General features: G+C 44.4%; 1 protein-coding gene across 3 annotated transcripts in view; it reads right to left on the bottom strand.

Moving 5' to 3' along the window:
* Positions 1–1,080: 1,080 nt before the first annotated feature.
* LOC124123716 (serine/threonine-protein phosphatase 6 regulatory ankyrin repeat subunit B-like) overlaps positions 1,081–21,662 on the bottom strand; it is a 32,697-nt gene continuing 12,115 nt past the window's right edge. Inside the window, exons 2-6 of one of the 3 annotated variants that reach the window (XM_048393013.1) lie at positions 11,467–11,642; positions 9,107–9,184; positions 6,618–8,582; positions 4,725–6,422; positions 1,081–1,994 (exon numbers count right to left, since the gene is read on the bottom strand). In XM_048393013.1, coding sequence (XP_048248970.1) covers positions 1,213–1,994; positions 4,725–6,422; positions 6,618–8,582; positions 9,107–9,184; positions 11,467–11,575 — 4,632 coding nt within the window. In that variant the 5' untranslated portion in view covers positions 11,576–11,642 and the 3' untranslated portion in view covers positions 1,081–1,212. Of the gene's footprint in view, positions 1,995–4,724; positions 8,583–9,106; positions 9,185–11,466; positions 11,643–21,662 lie in introns of all 3 variants that reach the window. The other 2 variants (XM_048393014.1, XM_048393012.1) reach the window with 2 other exon arrangements.

Genomic DNA, 21,662 nt, shown 5'->3' with positions numbered 1-21,662 from the left:
TCGTCGACAGTTTTTATAACTATTGTATAACTTGTTCAAGTCACATTATGGCTGAAATATTGCCGACGTGACTTTAATTAAACTCACTCACTCACTCACTCACGCTGAACATAAGGTTGCAGCATGGCTCTCAGATGCCACTCAAGGAATTTGGATGTCTGAGAACACCTGAACATTCCATGCATCCTCATCTAATGCATCCTGAGCCAACCAATGGTCAATATAGTGAGCACCACTCACATACAGATAATAATCAAGCTGGTTTCATACAATAGACAGCAGAACCTGGTACTGCTCAGAGGCGCAACTCTGCAGGGTTATTTAGGGGACCTAGGAATAAGACCATTAAGCCATCAATACATTCTGTATGATTGTATCAATATTATGCTGCATTATGCCAATTACATTTTCCCCATGATACTAAAAACTCTCTGATAAAATATGTAGCATATATTCTGAAGACTCCGTAGATTAATGAGCATGTCATTTCGAAAATCTACAAACATTCATGTCACCTGACCTCAAATGATTAATGTCTCAACCTTCTTTATGACACCCGTGAAGATCCAGAGTAGAATAGGTCTTCAGCAACCCATGCTTGCCGTAAAAGGCGACTATGCTTGTTGTAAAAGGCGACTAACGGGATCGGGTGGTCAGGCTCGCTGACTTGGTTGATGCATGTCATCGATCCCAATTGCGTGGATCGATGCTCATGATTCCACTCACTGGATTGTCTGGTCCAGACTCGATTATTTACAGACCGCCGTCATATAGCTGGAATTGACAACTTGATTGCATCTATGGGTCGTCGGTGTCAATCGGTGATTGATGCACGTGGTGGGCACAATCGATACTGACATTTTCTGTACCCCTGTGACATTAACTGTATCGATTACGTGTGTCTGTCTAGGTGACACGAATAATGTTTTGAACATTGTGTACATTGATCTTCAAACAGTGTCTCAGTTATGGTTTCTGTGTCCTATTTTGAAACAATCGCATTATTTTCCATTTTGAAAGTCAGTGTCAAGTTTCTTTTTTTGAAGAGCATATATATATATATATATATATATATTACTCGGCATTACGTCATCCGGAAATTGCCGATTTCTGAAACATCAGCAAATATCGTAGTTTTCACCGCAACTCTCACATTAAACAAGGAATACCTAAATGGATTTAACAATGAATGCAGGGGACGCTGTTGTTATACTATCGTAGTCTTGATCTGACTAAAGGTATAATCATTGCTATCCAGTGTGTCAGGTCAGCATTGTTAGATACAAGGAGGTCAAACACACTTTGATGTCCTTTGAAGGCTGCTATCATTACAGGAGTCTGTCCATACTGTCCTCTAGTATTGATATTTGAAGGGCATACAAGATGTTGCACAATTGCTGTGTTACCACCATAACAGGCAAGATGAAGTAAGCTATCACCATTGATGTCCACCAGTGTCAGGTCAGCATGTTTAGATACTAGGAGGTCAAACACACTTTGATGTCCTTTGAAGGCTGCCATCATTACAGGAGTCCACCCGTCCTGTCCTCGAGTATTGACATTTGATGGATACACAAGATATTGTACTATGGCGGTGTTACCACCATAACAGGCAAGATGAAGTAAACTATCACCGTTGTTGTCCACCACTGTCAGGTCAGCATGTTTAGATACCAGGAGGTGAAACACACTTTGGTGTCCTTTCACGGCTGCCATCATTACAGGAGTCCTCCCATAATGTCCTCTAGTATTGACATGTGATGGAGACACAAGATATTGTACTATGGCGGTGTTTCCGCCATTGCAGGCAAGATGAGGTGAACTATCACCGTTGTTGTCCACCAGTGTCAGGTCAGCATTTTTAGATACAAGAAGGTCAAACACACTTTGATGTCCTTTGACGGCTGCTATCATTGCAGGAGTCCGTCCATACTGTCCTCTAGTATTGACCTTTGAAGGGGACACAAGATGTTGTACTATGGCGGTGTTACCACCATAACAGGCAAGATGAAGTAAGCTATCACCATTGTTCTCCACCAGTGTCAGATCAGCATTTTTAGACACCAGGAGGTCAAACACACTTTGATGTCCTTTTAAGGCTGCAATCATTACAGGAGTCCACCCGTCCTGTCCTCTAGTATTGACATTTGAAGGGGACAAAAGATATTGTACTATGGCGGTGTTACCACCAAAACAGGCATTATGAAGTAAACTATCACCATTGTTGTCCACCACTGTCAGGTCAGCATCTTTAGATACCAGGAGGTCAAACACACTTTGATGTCCTTCGACGGCTGCCATCATTACAGGAGTCCACCCGTCCTGTCCTCGAGTATTGACATTTGATGGAGACACAAGATATTGTACTATGGCGGTGTTACCACCATAACAGGCAAGATGAAGTGAACTATCACCGTTGTTGTCCACCACTGTCAGGTCAGCATTTTTAGATACCAGGAGGTCAAACACACTTTGATGTCCTTTCATGGCTGCCATCATTAAAGGAGTCCACCCGTTCTGTCCTCTAGTATTGACATTTGATGGAGACACAAGATATTGTACTATGGCGGTGTTACCACCATAACAGGCAAGATGAAGTAAACTATCACCGTTGTTGTCCACCAGTGTCAGGTCAGCATTTTTAGATACCAGGAGGTCAAACACACTTTTATGTCCTTTCATGGCTGCCATCATTACAGGAGTCCACCCGTTCTGTCCTCGAGTATTGACATGTGATGGAGACACAAGATATTGTACTATGGCGTTGTTTCCGCCATTGCAGGCAAGATGAAGTAAACCATCACCGTTGTTGTCCACCAGTGTCAGGTCAGCATTTTTAGATACAAGAAGGTCAAACACACTTTGATGTCCTTTGACGGCTTCTATCATTACAGGAGTCCGTCCATACTGTCCTCTAGTATTGACATTTGAAGGGGACACAAGATGTTGCACTATGGCGGTGTTACCACCATAACAGGCATTATGAAGTAAACTATCACCGTTGTTGTCCACCAGTGTCAGGTCAGCATGTTTAGATACCAGGAGGTGAAACACACTTTGATGTCCTTTGAAGGCTGCCATCATTACAGGAGTCCTCCCATAATGTCCTCTAATATTGATATTTGAAGGGGACACAAGATATTGTACTATGGCGGTGTTACCACCATAACTGGCAGGATAAAGTAAACTATCACCGTTGTTGTCCACCAGTGTCAGGTCAGCATCTTTAGATACCAGGAGGTCAAACACACTTTGATGTCCTTTGACGGCTGCCATCATTACAGGAGTCCACCCGTTCTGTCCTCTAGTATTGACATTTGATGGAGACACAAGATATTGTACTATGGCGGTGTTACCGCCATCGCAGGCAATATGAAGTAAACTATCACCATTGTTGTCCACCAGTGTCAGGTCAGCATCTTCAGATACCAGGAGGTCAAACACACTTTGATGTCCTTTGAAGGCTGCCATCATTACAGGAGTCCTCCCATAATGTCCTCTAATATTGATATTTGAAGGGGACACAAGATATTGTACTATGGCGGTGTTACCACCATAACAGGCAGGATAAAGTAAACTATCACCGTTGTTGTCCACCAGTGTCAGGTCAGCATCTTTAGATACCAGGAGGTCAAACACACTTTGATGTCCTTTGACGGCTGCCATCATTACAGGAGTCCACCCGTTCTGTCCTCTAGTATTGACATTTGATGGAGACACAAGATATTGTACTATGGCGGTGTTACCGCCATCGCAGGCAATATGAAGTAAACTATCAACATTGTTGTCCACCAGTGTCAGGTCAGCATCTTCAGATACCAGGAGGTCAAACACACTTTGATGTCCTTTGAAGGCTGCCATCATTACAGGAGTCCACCCGTTCTGTCCTCTAGTATTGACATTTGAAGGGGACACAAGATGTTGTACTATAGCTGTGTTACCACCATAACAGGCAAGATGAAGTAAACTATCACCGTTGTTGTCCACCAGTCTCAGGTCAGCATGTTCAGATACCAGGAGATCAAACACACTTTGATGTCCTTTGACGGCTTCCATCATTACAGGAGTCCACCCGTTCTGTCCTCTTGTATTGACATTTGAAGGGGACACAAGATGTTGTACTATGGCGGTGTCACCGCCATTGCAGGCAATATGAAGTAAACTATTGCCGTCGTTGTCCACCAGTGTCAGGTCAGCAGTTTTAGATACCAGGAGGTGAAACACACTTTGATGTCCTTTGCCGACTGCCATCATTACGGGTGTCCGTCCATACTGTCCTCGAGTATTGACATTTGATGGGGACACAACATATTGTACTATGGCAGTGTCACCTCCTTTGCAGGCAAGATGAAGTAAACTATTGCCATTCTTGGCCACCAGTGTCAGGTCAGCATTTTTAGATACCAGGAGGTCAAACACACTTTGATGTCCTTTGACGCCTGCTATCATTACAGGAGTCCGTCCATACTGTCCTCTAGTATTGACATTTGATGGAGACACAAGATGTTGTACTATGACCGTGTTACCACCATAACAGGCAAGATGAAGTAAACCATTGCCGTTGTTGTCCACCAGTGTCAGGTCAGCATTTTTAGATACTAGGAGGTCAAACACACTTTGATGTCCTTTGAAGGCTGCCATCATTACAAGTGTACATCCATACTGTCCTCTAGTATTGACATTTGATGGAGACACAAGATGTTGTACTATGGGGGTGTTACAACCATAACAGGCAAGATGAAGTAAACCATTGCCGTTTTTGTCCACCAGTGTCAGGTCAGCATTTTTAGATACTAGGAGGTCAAACACACTTTTATGTCCTTTGAAGGCTGCCATCATTACAGGAGTCCACCCGTTCTGTCCTCTAGTATTGACATTTGATGGAGACACAAGATGTTGTACTATAGCGGTGTTACCACCATAACAGGCAGGCTGAAGTAAACTATCACCGTTGTTGTCCACCAGTGTCAGGTCAGCATGTTTAGATACCAGGAGGTGAAACACACTTTGATGTCCTTTCATGGCTGCCATCATTACAGGAGTCCACCTGTTCTGTCCTCGAGTATTGACATTTGATGGAGACACAAGATATTGTACTATGGCGTTGTTTCCGCCATAACAGGCAAGATGAAGTAAACTATCACCGTTGTTGTCCACCAGTGTCAGGACAGCATTTTTAGATACTAGGAGGTCAAACACACTTTGATGTCCTTTGAAGGCTGCCATCATTACAGGAGTCCACTCGTTCTGTCCTCTAGTATTTATATTTGAAGGGGACACAAGATATTGCACTATGGTGGTGTTTCCGCCATTGCAGGCAAGATGAGGTAAACTATCACCGTTGTTGTCCACCAGTGTCAGGTCAGCATCTTTAGATACCAGGAGGTCAAACACACTTTGATGTCCTTTGAAAGCTGCTATCATTACAGGAGTCCACTCGTTCTGTCCTCGAGTATTGACATTTGATGGAGACACAAGATATTGTGCTATGGCGGTGTTTCCGCCATTGCAGGCAAGATGAAGTGAACTATTGCCATTTTTGTCCACCAGTGTCAGGTCAGCATTTTTAGATACCAGGAGGTCAAACACACTTTGATGTCCTTTGAAGGCTGCCATCATTACAGGAGTCCTCCCATACTGTCCTCTAGTATTGATATTTGAAGGGGACACAAGATATTGTACTATGGCGGTGTTACCACCATAACAGGCATTATGAAATAAACTATCACCATTGTTGTCCACCAGTGTCAGGTCAGCATTTTTAGATTCCAGGAGGTCAAACACATGTTGATGTCCTTTGACAGCTGCCATCATTACAGGAGTCCTCCCATACTGTCCTCTAGTATTGACATTTGAAGGAGACACAAGATATTGTACTATGGCGGTGTTACCACCATAACAGGCAGGCTGAAGTAAACTATCACCGTTGTTGTCCACCAGTGTCAGGTCAGCATCTTTAGATACCAGGAGGTCAAACACACTTTGATATCCATTAAAGGCTGCCATCATTACAGGAGTATTCCCGTTCTGTCCTCTAGTATTGACATTTGAAGGGGACAAAAGATGTTGTACTATGGCGGTGTTACCGCCATTGCAGGCAATATGAAGTAAACTATCACCGTCTTTGTCCACTAGTGTCAGGTCAGCATCTTTAGATACCAGGAGGTCAAACACACTTTGATGTCCTTTGAAGGCTGCCATCATTACAGGAGTCCTCCCATACTGTCCTCTAGTATTGACCTTTGAAGGGGACACAAGATATTGTACAATGGCTGTGTTACCACCATAACAGGCAAGATGAAGTAAACTATTGCCGTCGTTGTCCACCAGTGTCAGGTCAGCAGTTTTAGATACTAGGAGGTCAAACACACTTTGATGTCCTTTGAAGGCTGCCATCATTACGGGTGTCCATCCATACTGTCCTCTAGTATTGACATTTGATGGGGACACAAGATATTGTACTATGGCGGTGTCACCTCCATCGCAGGCAAGATGAAGTAAACTATTGCCATTCTTGCCCACCAGTGTCAGGTCAGCATTTTTAGATACAAGGAGGTCAAACACACTTTGATGTCCTTTGAAGGCTGCCATCATTACAGGAGTCCACTCGTTCTGTCCTCTAGTATTGATATTTGAAGGGGACACAAGATGTTGTACTATGACCGTGTTACCACCCTTACAGGCTAGGTGAACTATGTCATCTCTATTGTTGTCTTTGGTTTTCTTGTTTGATATTGATTGCAATACCTGATAGCAATCATTAGATCCTGTGAGTGCTGCAACCATAAGAGGAGTCCTGCCTTCATTATCTGTAGAGTTCATTACTTCATCCTTCAACTCATCATTAAAGAGTTTGATGTCGTGTTCTTTTAATACCGTTAGTGTCTTCGCATGTCCTGCCATGCATGCTAGGTGTATGATGGTTTTCTTGTCTGCATTAGTACTTAATACATTGGCACCATTTTCTATTAGATAAACAAGTATTTCGGAACTACCAGTTGCAGCTGCCAGCAAAAGCAAACTGTCAATACCAATGTCTGGACTTTCACTTCTGGAGAAAAGCCACTCTAATGCGGTCAGGTTATTTTTGAACACACAACCTAACATCGCTTCACTGATCTCTGTTTGAGTAAATTCTTCTCGGGTTAGGTTTTCTATTTCAAAGACAAAATTGTTATTATGTCCAAGAACTGCCCAAAACAAAAAGCAATTCTCCTTTTCTCTCTTGTGGACCCAGCATTTGTCCATGGATCCATCATGTTGTAGTTTCTCAAGTAATTGAAGAGCTACTTGCTCTTGTTGGAGAATGGGGTGTGTCACTGATTTTGAAAACTGACCATTCTTTATTGACTCAGCAAATCGTGTAGTTAGGATATCATGATATGCTTCGGAGACATAGATCAGGTGGAGATGATCATCAATTATGGCTTCTTGTACTGGCTGTGGTTGCACACGCTCATATATAAAATTGTCACTGCAATGAGTCAGCACAAATGTTGGACTAATGTCAAACAGCGAACAAGCACAAGCGTCAGATATCGAGGAATGGGCAAATCCAACAACATCACCACGGGTAAAGAATGTTCCTCTAAAGGTCGTTGCCGCTTCGTGCATTCCTAAACGTGAAGCTTTTGGCCTTAACTCTAAAACAGTTCTGACCATGATGTCCAGTTTCTGGTCCTTGCCGTCTGCTTGCAACTTGGCCAAATCTAACTTATCCTCACATAGTAGCATTAGAATTAATATAGCAGATCGATCAGTGTTGGACTTCAGTAATTTTCGAAGTTCTAGCGTGAGATAAAGTAGAGGTTTCTTGAAAAAGTTCCTTGCATTTCGGGTAAAAGATGAAAATTCAAAAAAAAGTTTACAAGTAAGAGGAATTCCAAAAATATTTGAATCTGTGTCCAAGTCTTCATAGTCAGGTAGATCTTCAAAAACTTCATCAGAAGATTCTCTGTGTCGATTCCTATGGTGTTCATATATAGCCTTTTTCTCTGCCTCAGTATACCGGTGTTGCTTCTGAGTTGTTAAATCCATTACTGTTTGACTCTTGAACAGTGCGAATCTCTCATACTGCAGCTGGGCAAGCCCAGCATGGAAGTTATATGTCTTGGATGTGAAGATAACACCAATATCCTTTGTGGGATGTTCTTTTGGGTCAGAAACTCCACTTGTTTTACTTTCATCTTTACCTTCTTTCTTAGTTTGCTGCTTTCGTTTCTCAGATTCTCTTTTGCAGTGTTGTAAGTGTTGATAAAGTGTATTGAGAATTGTCGTAAGCTGTGAAACATCTGTAGATAACCCAACAGTACCAAACATATCATCTATGATCAGAAATATTCTAGGTGATGAGCTCAAGAACCTATCCAAGTCAAACTGTTCAATTCTGTCCACAAATGCAAGTTTGTACCCCTTTTGTCTGTACTGTGAACCCAGCACGAGAGCTGCTGTAGTTTTACCTTCCCCTGAAGCACCACAGATGGTGACATGACCAAAATCCTTCAGTTTCCTTTCCACATTCCTGAAGCTCTCCGTTTCAACAAATATTTCTTCGGCATCATCTATACGGAGATCAAGGGTAGCTACAAACAAAAACAATCTTGTTCATTTCATTTATAATGAAATAAAATTATTATTAAGAATGCTTATACTGTGGGTTTATAATCCGTGTTTTGAATATATGGCATGAGGAGCAGTTTGTCTCGACTCATGATTCCCAATTCTAGTCTCTCTCTCTCTCTCTACCCAGGAAATCACAGTCTGGTTAGTTTTAAAAAAATAGTTGTGAAATTTTCAATTTGTCAACAGTATTTAAGAATAAAATAATTTAGTTACAAGCAACACAAACAATATTTTTCGAGATTAAAGTTGATTGTTTTAAATATTGAACACGACTAGTTTATATGTGATGCCGTGAAATGCATGTATCCGGAACATTGCTGATGGTAGCGTCAAACATCATTCACTCACTTGCTCTGATATGTGAGAGATATTATATGTGAAACATCTTCTACTTTTGTAGGCAACCCCATTGTACCATATGCAATCTCCAGCAGTGTCCTAATTTTTTAGTTTCCTTCAAACCTGTCAATGTGGTAGGACCTACCTTCACCAACTGTCCCTGTCGGCCCAGTAAATATGTTCTGCGTCCCGACGAGAGTGGTGATGGTATGAGTGACATCGCCTGTCAACACCATCAATGACACAAGAGTATAACGCTGAATAACATTTAAGAAACACACATGACCTGTGTAGCTCACCTTCTGCGGGAGCCCATGTGCATTACATTTTGAAAAGTGATATTATCCTTCAGTTTTTTGTAAAGGCATCAAATCAAATTTAATGGCAACCATTTTAATATCATACCATTATAAACAAGACAGTGCCATCCACATCCCTCACAATCCTTGCAAGCTTACAATTATAGTGAAATAATCTTAGAATTCTTTGAAAATGATAAGCACCAATCCTATTAACCAGCCTAATACATTTTCTAAGTTTCATTTGAACATATTGCCAAGGAAATGCAAACACAAAGCATCAAAACGTACCAGTTCAAGTTGCCGGATCTGTGCATATATATTACATTTCTGTTGATCTATGCTATTGAAACGTACTCTAACCCAATTTGGAGCAAACGCAAAACAGCAAAAAGCTTACACAGCTCCTGAATTGATTCGTTTGCTTGCTTGTTTAATTAACACATCATTTCGAGAAAAATCCCATGCTGTCCAGGTACAATGCCACACAATTAACTAAGTCCCCAGGCCTGACCAACCGATAAATTGTGTTGCTTCCCAAACCAAGCTAAGGGGGAGATGGTGGGCGTGGGGGGCTGTTTGAAGCCAGAATACCCACATGATAAAAACTGTACATTCAGAGTTTCACCAAGAGTTACTGAATGGTTTATGAGCCATACTCTGCTTTGCCATGGAAACCCAAAATATACAGTTTTCAATAATTCCTAAAGGCACCATGTATACAAAGTTCCACAAATAAAATTTGAACTTAAGTGTGAGTGTGAGTTGGGTTTAATGCCGCTTTTAACAGAATTCCAGTTATATCGTGGTGTGTCAGCTTAATGTTGGAAGAAAGCCCGAAGTGATGCAGGTCTCAGGCGTTTACCACTTCGGTGAAACCCACGAGCTTGGATATGGTGCTGACAAACCTAGAAACATAATTGGGGTGAACCGGGATTTGAACCCACAACCATAGGTTTCCGGCGTGTCCAGGGGACGCAACTCTGCACAGCGAATCGCGGCGCCGTAGACGACTGGGCCACCCGTGCCCCCGAACTTAAGTGTGAGTTGAGGGGAAGTGGGGTGTAACGTCGCATTCAAGACTATTGCACTTAAATAGCGACGTGTATGTGTCTGTGTGTGCAGGTGCGTGCATGCGTGCATGTGGGCTTGCGTGCGTGACTGCTTGTACTAGTTCGGACTAATGCCGATTTTATAGTGCTATCACACTGAGGTATCATGCGGCGGTTTAACACGACTACCCTACTCAGACACAGTATACTGACGACGAGCCCCTTAGTGCTGGGCGCCAGGCAGGGAAACAACAAGTGCCATGTTTTAACGAACCCCGGACGCTCTACCATTAGACCATGGAGGCGGTCTTTGAACGTGAGTGTTGAAAGTGTGTACTATGTAAATAAACATGTCAAGAATAATTCTGCAAAAGAAACGACACCCAGACGAAGTGCAAACTGGTATCCACAGAAACAGAAGAAATACATTTACTGATGAAACCATGATAGCAAAAGGCACAGCTACAGAAGATGGTGAATGTGTTTACCAGGTGTGGTACAGGTCACCCTTGTAGTGTTCGAGTTCTGTTACGGAAACTGTTTGGGACACGCGGGTGGAACTCGTCGTTCCAATCAATAATACAGAAGGAAATATTACATCCTATTAATCATATTATACAATTATCACATCAAAGACGACTATCATATATGTTTCCTTATAGTGTGGATATCTTTTTTTTTTTTTTGAATGGGTAAATATAAATCAAATTTAATTACTGGACTGGTGTAACTGAGGGTTCAGTTCAGTGAAGCTAAAACAATCCTTACACAATCCTTAAATGCAAGCTTTCTCCTTCCACACAAGACAAACACACTTTTGTCCCAGTGTTTACGTCCATCATTTTAGAGTCCACGTTGGATTTTTTAATCTAGTCTCCTGTTACAATGCTGAATAATCACCTGATGAAGATAAGCTTGGTTTTGGTTATATTTTCATTTTTATATTACCGTATTCGACGTAATAAGCGCCTATTTCTTTGAGAGTGCCCTGGGCACTCATTACCGGTACGTCGAATACGGTATACATGTAATGGGGCCACACATCTGCCCGTGAAGGTACAGTACTTAATCGTTGATTTCAGGTGATTTGGTCACTTTATGGTTTAAAATGATTTCTTGGTTGATTTAATTATGAAATAGAAATGCCAACAGACCTGAGTTGATTGTCTGTGGAATACCTTCTGAGGTGATAAGCTCCATCGTCTCGTCTTCAGGGTCATCCTGTGTTGGCAACACAATTGTGAGGTCATCTGAACTGGCCATCTCAGGTGTAGTTGTTCACATAACTACAGCACGCAAGGAAGAAGTTGCCGCTGTCATGTCTATCTACCTGAACAAACAAACAACCGTATCCCATAATTCATAACACATTTTATTAATGCTGAGCAGTGGCACACTGTCCAAACCTCATTGCAACCTGTGAAGAAATATTTACAGTAGCTAACAATAGCAATATTACAATTATGATCTTATGATTGATTACGCAATGAATAAAAGACTCAAAGTCTGTATTGATTAACCCTTGCAGATGTTTTGCCCAATATGTTGACCGGCTTCACTCGTTGATGCGAAATGGTTATGTGTTATTTATGCTATTGTCATGCGAGATGTCTTCACCAAATTGCAGAAGTACGAGACAAGTCTCACAAATCTCACCATAACTTGGCAGGACTACAAAAGTAGAACGTGTTACATCCTGTTGAGGGGATATGACCTAACCCCACATGGGTACAATCCGCCACAAGGATACAATCCCCCACATTGGTACAATGCTCCACATGGGTACAATCCCCCACATGGGTACAATGCCTCACATGGGAACAATACCCCACATGGGTACATTGCCCTACATTGGTACAATGCCCCAATTGGGTACAATGCCCCACATGGGTACAATACCCCACATGGGGACAATGCTCTACATGGGCACAATGCCCCATATCGGTACAATGCTCAAGATGGGTACAATACCCCACATGGGTACAATGACAAACAAGGGCACAATACCCCAATTGGATACAATGCCCCACATGGGTACAACACCCCACATGGATACATTGCCCCACATGGGTACAATGCCCCACATGGGTACAATGCCCCACATGGGTAAAATACCCCACATGGGTACAATACCCAAGATGGGTTCAAAACCCAACATGGGTACAATGCCCCACATGGGTACAATGCCCCACATGGGTACAATACCCCACATGGGTACAATACCCCACATGGGTACAATGTCCCACATGGGTACATTCCACATGGGTACAATACCCCACATGGGTACAATGCCCCACATGGGTACAATACCCCACATGGGTACAATACCCCACATGGGTACAATACCCCACATGGGTACATATCACATGGGTACAATCAGTGTTTGCGTTGTGTTTCCAAATAACGGGGTCCCCTGTGACGCGGTAGGCGCGAAGCTATCTAGGGGGGTTTGGGGCATGCCCCCCGAAGAAATTTTGTTAAATGTGGACCTGAAATGGTGTACTTTAGGCCATTCTGAGCATAAATAAGTGTGTGGTTAAAATCTTTAAGTCTCAGTTTTTATGTGTGTACACAAGACATCTTTGAAATCTTCATAGATTAGCCACTTGACTCTTTCAACACCAGTCAACCAGAAGCTTTATCTGCTGTGAACACAAAGTTCCCAGAGACTCTTGTGTGATAGATGAAGCCAACATTTATCAAGGAAAATATGTGCTTGTAAAACATTAGTCCTGCACCATTCATAGACTAAATGTTAGTCTAGTAAAACATCTTTGCAACTACATGTTATACATCATTTGAAAGGTCTAATCCTACTGTTTATACATATTTATGTTTATCACATTATTTACATGGGTACAATGCCCCACATGGGTAAAATCCCCCACATGGGTACAATGACCGACATGGGTTCAATACCCAACATGGGTACTATGCCCCACATTGGTACAATGCCCCACATGGGTACAATGCCCAACATGGGTACAATCTGCCACATAGGTACAATGCCACACATAGGTACAATACCCCACATGGGTACAATGCCCCACATGGGTACAATCCCCCACATGGGTACAATGACCGACATGGGTTCAATACCCAACATGGGAACTATGCCCCACATGGGTACAATGCCCCACATGGGTTCAATAGCCAACATGGGTACAAAACCAAACATGGGTACAATGCCAAACATGGGAACAATACCCAACATGGGTAGAATGCCACACATGGCTATAATACCCCACATGGGTACAATACCTCACATGGGTACAATCCCCCACATGCGTACAATGACCGAAATGGGTTTAATGCCCCACATGGGTACAATGCCCCATATGGGTAAAATGCACAACATGGGTACAATACCCAAAATGGGTACAATACGCCACATGGGTAAAATGCCCCACATGGGTACAATCCCCCACATGCGTACAATGACCGAAATGGGTTTAATGCCCCACATGGGTACAATGCCCCACATGGGTTCAATAGCCAACATGGGTACAATACCTCACATGGGTACAATCCCCCACATGCGTACAATGACCGAAATGGGTTTAATGCCCCACATGGGTACAATGCCCCACATGGGTTCAATAGCCAACATGGGTTCAATACCCAACATGGGTACTATGCCCCACATGGGTACAATGCCCCACATGGGTACAATGCCCAACATGGGTACAATCCGCCACATAGGTACAATGCCACACATGGGTACAATACCCCACATGGGTACAATGCCCCACATGGGTACAATCCCCCACATGGGTACAATGACCGACATGGGTTCAATACCCAACATGGGAACTATGCCCCACATGGGTACAATGCCCCACATGGGTTCAATAGCTAACATGGGTACAAAACCAAACATGGGTACAATGCCAAACATGGGAACAATACCCAACATGGGTAGAATGCCACACATGGCTACAATACCCCACATGGGTACAATACCTCACATGGGTACAATCCCCCACATGCGTACAATGACCGAAATGGGTTTAATGCCCCACATGGGTACAATGCCCCATATGGGTAAAATGCACAACATGGGTACAATACCCAAAATGGGTAAAATACGCCACATGGGTAAAATGCCCCACATGGGTACAATACCCAACATGGGTTCAAAACCCAACATAGGTACAATGCCCCACATGGGTACAATGATCCCCATGGGTACAATGCCCCTCATTGGTACAATGACGCACATGGGCACAATGCCCCACATGGGTTCAATGCCCCACATGGGTACAATGCCCCACATGGGTACTATGCCACACATCGGTACAATACCCCACATGGGTACAATGCCACACATGGGTACAATCCCCGACATGGGTACAATGACCGACATGGGTTCAATACCCAACATGGGTACTATGCCCCACATGGGTACAATGCCCCACATTGGTAAAATGCCCCACATGGGTTCAATAGCCAACATTGGTACAATACCAAACATGGGTACAATGCCCCACATGGGTATAATACCCCACATGGGTACAATACCCCACATGGGTACAATGCCCCATATGGGTAAAATGCACAACATGGGTACAATACCCAACATGGGTAAAATACGCCACATGGGTAAAATGCCCCACATGGGTACAATACCCCATATTGGTACAATACCCCACATGGGTACAATGTCCCACTTGGGTAAAATGCCCCGCTTCAGTACATTGGCCCACATTGGTTCAATACCCAACATGGGTTCAATACCACATGAGTTCAATGCCCTACATGGATTCAATACCCAACATGGGTTCAATACCCCACATGCATACAATGCCCCACATGGGTAAAATGCCCCGCTTGAGTACATTGGCACACATTGGTTCAATACCCAACATGGGTTCAATACCACACATGAGTTCAATGCCCCACATGGGTTCAATACCCAACATGGGTTCAATACCTCACATGCATACAATGCCCCACATGGGTAAAATGCCCCACTTGAGTACAATACCCCACATGGGTACAATACCCCACATGGGTACAATGACCGAAATGGGTTTAATGCCCAACATGGGTACAATACCAAATATGGGTACAATGCCCCACATGGGTACAATACTCAGCATGGGTACAATGCCCCACATGGGAAAAATGCCCCACCTCGGTTCAATAGCCAACATGGGTACAATACCAAACATGGGTACAATGCCCCATATGAGTACAATACTCAACATGGGTACAATGCCCCACATGGGTACAATACCCCACATGGGTACAATGTCCCATATGGGTAAAATGCACCACATGTGTACAATACCCAAAATGGGTAAACTACCCCACATGGGTAAAATGCCCAACATGGGTACAAAACCCCACATGGGTACAATGCCCCATATGGGTAAAATGCCCCACTTGAGTACAATACCCCACATGGGTACAATACCCCACATGGGTACAATGACCGAAATGGGTTTAATGCCCAACATGGGTACAATACCAAATATGGGTACAATGCCCCACATGGGTACAATACTCAGCATGGGTACAATGCCCCACATGGGAAAAATGCCCCACCCCGGTTCAATAGCCAACATGGGTACAATACCAAACATGGGTACAATGCCCCATATGAGTACAATACTCAACATGGGTACAATGCCCCACATGGGTACAATACCCCACATGGGTACAATGTCCCATATGGGTAAAATGCACCACATGTGTACAATACCCAAAATGGGTAAACTACCCCACATGGGTAAAATGCCCAACATGGGTACAAAACCCCACATGGGTACATTGCCCCACATGGGTACAATGCCATACATCGGTACAATGCCATACATCGGTACAATGCCCAACATGGGTACAATGCCCCACATGGGTACAATGCCAAACATGGGTACAAAGCGACACATGGGTACAATACCCCAATTGGGTACAATGCCCCACATGGGTACAATACCCCACATGGGTACAATGCCCTACATCGGTACAATGCCCGACATGGGTAGAATGCCCCATATGGGTACAATACCCAACATAGGTAAAATGACCCACATGGTTACAATAACCCACATGGGTACAATATCCCAAATGGGTACAATGAACCACATGGGTACAATGCCCCAAATGGGTACAATGCCCTACATGGGTACAATGCCCCACTTTCGTAAAATGACAAACAGGGGTACAATACCTCAATTGGGTACAATGCCCCACATGGGTAAAATACCCCACATGGGTACAATCCACAACATGGGTACAATGCCCAACATGAATACAATGCCCCACATGGGTACAATACCCAACATGGGTTCAAAACCCAACATGGGTACAATGCCCCACATGGGTACAATACCCCACATGGGTACAATGCCCACATCGATACAATGCCCCACATGGGTACAATGATCCCCATGGGTACAATGCCCCTCATTTGTACAATGAGCCACATGGGCACGATGCCCCACATGGGTACAATACCACACATGAGTTCAATGCCCCACATGGGTTCAATACCCCACATGCATACAATGATCCACATGGGTAAAATGCCCCGCTTGAGTACAATGTCCCACATTGGTTCAATACCCAACATGGGTTCAATACCACACATGAGTTCAATGCCCCACATGGGTTCAATACCTCACATGCATACAATGCCCCATATGGGTAAAATGCACCACATGGGTACAATACCCAACATGGGTAAAATACCCCACATGGGTAAAATACTCAGCATGGGTACAATGCCCCACATGTGAAAAATGCCCAACCTCGGTTCAATAGCCAACATGGGTACAATACCAAACATGGGTACAATGCCCCATATGAGTACAATACTCAACATGGGTACAATGCCCCACATGGGTACAATACCCCACATGGGTACAATGTCCCATATGGGTAAAATGCACCACATGTGTACAATACCCAACATGGGTAAACTACCCAACATGGGTAAACTACCCCACATGGGTAAAATGCCCAACATGGGTACAAAACCCCACATGGGTACAATGCCCCATATGGGTAAAATGCACCACATGGGTTCAATACCCCACATGCATACAATGCCCCACATGGGTACAATGCCCAATATGGGTACAATGCCCTACATGGAAATAATGCCCAACATGGGTACAATGCCAAGCATGGCTACAAAGCGACACATAGGTACAATACCCCAATTGGGTACAATGCCCCACATGGGTACAATACCGTACATGGGTACATTGCCCCACATGGGTACAATGCCATACATCGGTACAATGCCCAACATGGGTACAATGCCCCACATGGGTACAATGCCAAACATGGGTACAAGGCGACACATGGGTACAATACCCCAATTGGGTACAATGCCCCACATGGGTACAATACCCCACATGGGTACAATGCCCTACATCGGTACAATGCCCGACATGGGTAGAATGCCCCATATGGGTACAATACCCAACATAGGTAAAATGACCCACATGGGTACAATAACCCACATGGGTACAATATCCCAAATGGGTACAATGAACCACATGGGTACAATGCCCCACTTTCGTAAAATGACAAACAGGGGTACAATACCTCAATTCGGTACAATGCCCCACATGGGTAAAATACCCCACATGGGTACAATCCACAACATGGGTACAATGCCCAACATGAATACAATGCCCCACATGGGTACAATACCCAACATGGGTTCAAAACCCAACATGGGTACAATGCCCCACATGGGTACAATACCCCACATGGGTACAATGCCCACATCGATACAATGCCCCACATGGGTACAATGATCCCCATGGGTACAATGCCCCTCATTTGTACAATGAGCCACATGGGCACGATGCCCCACATGGGTACAATACCACACATGAGTTCAATGCCCCACATGGGTTCAATACCCCACATGCATACAATGATCCACATGGGTAAAATGCCCCGCTTGAGTACAATGCCCCACATGGGTTCAATACCCCACATGCATACAATGCCCCATATGGGTAAAATGCACCACATGGGTACAATACCCAAAATGGGTAAAATACCCCACATGGTTAAAATGCCCAACATGGGTACAATTCCCCATATTGGTACAAAACCCCACATGGGTATAATGCCCCATATGGGTAAAATTCACCACATGGGTTCAATACCCCACATGCATACAATGCCCCACATGGGTACAATGCCCCACATGGGTACAATGCCCCATATGGGTACAATGCCAAACATGGAAACAATGCCCAACATGGGTACAATGCCAAACATGGGTACAAAGCGACACATAGGTACAATACCCCAATTGGGTACAATGCCCCAAATGGGTACAGTACCGCACATGGTTACATTGCCCCACATGGGTACAATGCCATACATCGGTACAATGCTAAACATGGGTACAATGCCCCACATGGGTACAATGTCCCATATGGGTCAAATGCACCACATGGGTACAATACCCAACATAGGTAAAATACCCCACATGGGTAAAATGCCCAACATGGGTACAATGCCCCATATGGATACAATACCCCACATGGGTAGAATGCCCCATATGGGTAAAATGCACCACATGGGTTCAATACCCCACATGCATACAATGCCCCACATGGGTACAATGCCCCACATGGGTACAATGCCCAATATGGGTACAATTCCCTACATGGAAACAATGCCCAACATGGGTACAATGCCAAACATGGGTACAAAGCGACACATAGGTACAATACCCCAATTGGGTACAATACCCCACATGGGTACAATACCGCACATGGGTACATTGCCCCACATGGGTAAAATACCCCACATGGGTACAATCCACAACATGGGTACAATGCCCAACATGAATACAATGCCCCACATGGGTACAATAACCAACATGGGTTCAAAACCCAACATGGGTACAATGCCCCACATGGGTACAATACCCCGCATGGGTACAATGCCCACATCGATACAATGCCCCACATGGGAACAATGCCCCTCATTGGTACAATGCCCCACATGGGCACAATGCCCCACATGGGTACAATGCCCAACATTGGTAAAAGGCCCCACATGGGTACATGCCCCACATGAGTACAATACCCAACATGGGTTCTAAACCCAACATGGGTACAATGCCCCACAAAGTTACAATACCCCACATGGGTACAATACCCCATATGGGTACAATACCCAACATGGGTACAATGCCCCACTTGGGTAAAATGCCCCACTTGAATACATTGGCCCACATTGGTTCAATACCCAACATGGGTTCAATACCACACATGAGTTCAATGCCCCACATGGGTTCAATGCCCCACATGGATACAATACCCAACATGGGTTCAAAACCCCACATGGGTACAATACTCCACATGGGTACAAAGCCCACATCGATACAATGCCCCACATGGGTACAATGATCCCCATGGGTACAATGCCCCTCATTGGTACAATGACCCACATGGGCACAATGATCCCCATGGGTACAATGCCCCTCATTGGTACAACGCCCCACATGGGTACAATGCCCAACATTGGTAAAATGCCCCACATGGGTACATGCCCCACATGAGTACAATACCAAAAATGGGCTCAAAACCCTAAATGGGTACAATGCCCCACAAGGGTACAATACCCCACATGAGTACAATACCCAAAATGGGTACAATGCCCCAGATGGGTACAATTCCAAACATGGGTACAAAGCCCCACATGGGTACAATACCCCAAATGGGTACAATGCCCCACATGGGTACAATACCCCACATAGGTACAATGCCCCACATGGGTAAAATGCCCAACATGGGTACAATCCCCCACAAAGGTACAATACCCCACATGAGTACAATACCCCAATTGGGTACAATGCCCCACATGGGTACAATACCCCACATGGGTACAATACCCCACATGGGTACAATGCCCCACATGGGTACAACGCCCCACATGGGTACAATACCCCGGATAGGTAAAATACCCCACATGGGTACAATGACCCACATGGGTACAATGACAAACATGGGTACAAAGCGACACATGGGTACAATACCCCAATTGGGTACAATGCCCCACATGGGTACAATACCCCACATGGGTACATTGCCCCAAATGGGTACAATGCCCTACATCGGTACAACGCTAAACATGGGTACAATCCCCCACATGGGTACAATGCCAAACATGGGTACAAAGCGACACATGGGTACAATACCCCAATTGGGTACAATGCACCACATGGGTACAATACCCCATATGGGTATATTGCCCCCCCTGGGTACAATGCCCTACATGGGTACAATGCCCGACATGGGTAGAATGCCCCATATGGGTACAATACCCAACATGGGTACAATGCCCCACTTTGGTAAAATGACATACATGGATACAATACCCCAATTGGGCACAATGCCCCACATGGGTACATTTCCCCACATGGGTAAAATGCCCATCATAGGTACAATAGGGAATGAGTATTGTTTGAGGCTGCTTTAAGCACTATTCCAGCAATATCACAGCGGCGGACACCAGAAATGGGCTTCACACATTGTACCCATGTCGGGAATCGAACCCGGGTCTTCGGAGTGACGAGGGAATGCTTTAACCACTAGGCTACCAGATCGCCCCTTATGGGTACAATACCCAACATGGGTACAATGCCAAACATGGGTACAAAGCGACACATGGGTACAATACCCCAATTGGGTACAATGCCCCACATGGGTACAATACCCCACATGGGTACAATGCCCTACATCGGTACAACGCTAAACATGGGTACAATCCCCCACATGGGTACAATGCCAAACATAGGTACAAATGGACACATGGGTACAATACCCCAATTGGGTACAATGCACCACATGGGTACAATACCCCACATGGGTACATTGCCCCACATGGGTACAATGCCCTACATGGGTACAATGCCCGACATGGGTATAATGCCCCATATGGGTACAATACCCAACATATATAAAATTACCCACATGGGTACAATGCCCCACATTGGTACAATGCCCTACATGGGTACAATGCCCAACATGGGTACAATGCCCCACTTTGGTAAAATGACAAACATGGATCCAATACCCCAATTGGGTACAATGCCCCACATGGGTACAATACCCTACATGGGTACATTGCCCCACATGTGTAAAATGCCCATCATAGGTACAATAGGGAGTGAGTATTGTTTGAGGCCGCTTTAAGCACTATTCCAGCAATATAACAGCGGCGGACACCAGAGGGAATGCTTTAACCACTAGGCTACCAGATCGCCCCTTATGGGTACAATACCCAACATGGGTACAATGCCAAACATGGGTACAAAGCGACACATGGGTACAATACCCCAATTGGGTACAATGCCCCACATGGG

This window comes from Haliotis rufescens, unplaced genomic scaffold (genome assembly GCF_023055435.1).
Source record: "Haliotis rufescens isolate VD_foot unplaced genomic scaffold, xgHalRufe1.0.p SCAF_110, whole genome shotgun sequence".
In the NCBI taxonomy this organism is placed as follows: Eukaryota; Metazoa; Mollusca; class Gastropoda; order Lepetellida; family Haliotidae; genus Haliotis; species Haliotis rufescens.
The sequence above is the reverse complement of the archived record's forward strand: the minus strand, read 5'-3'. Positions and strand labels throughout refer to the sequence as shown.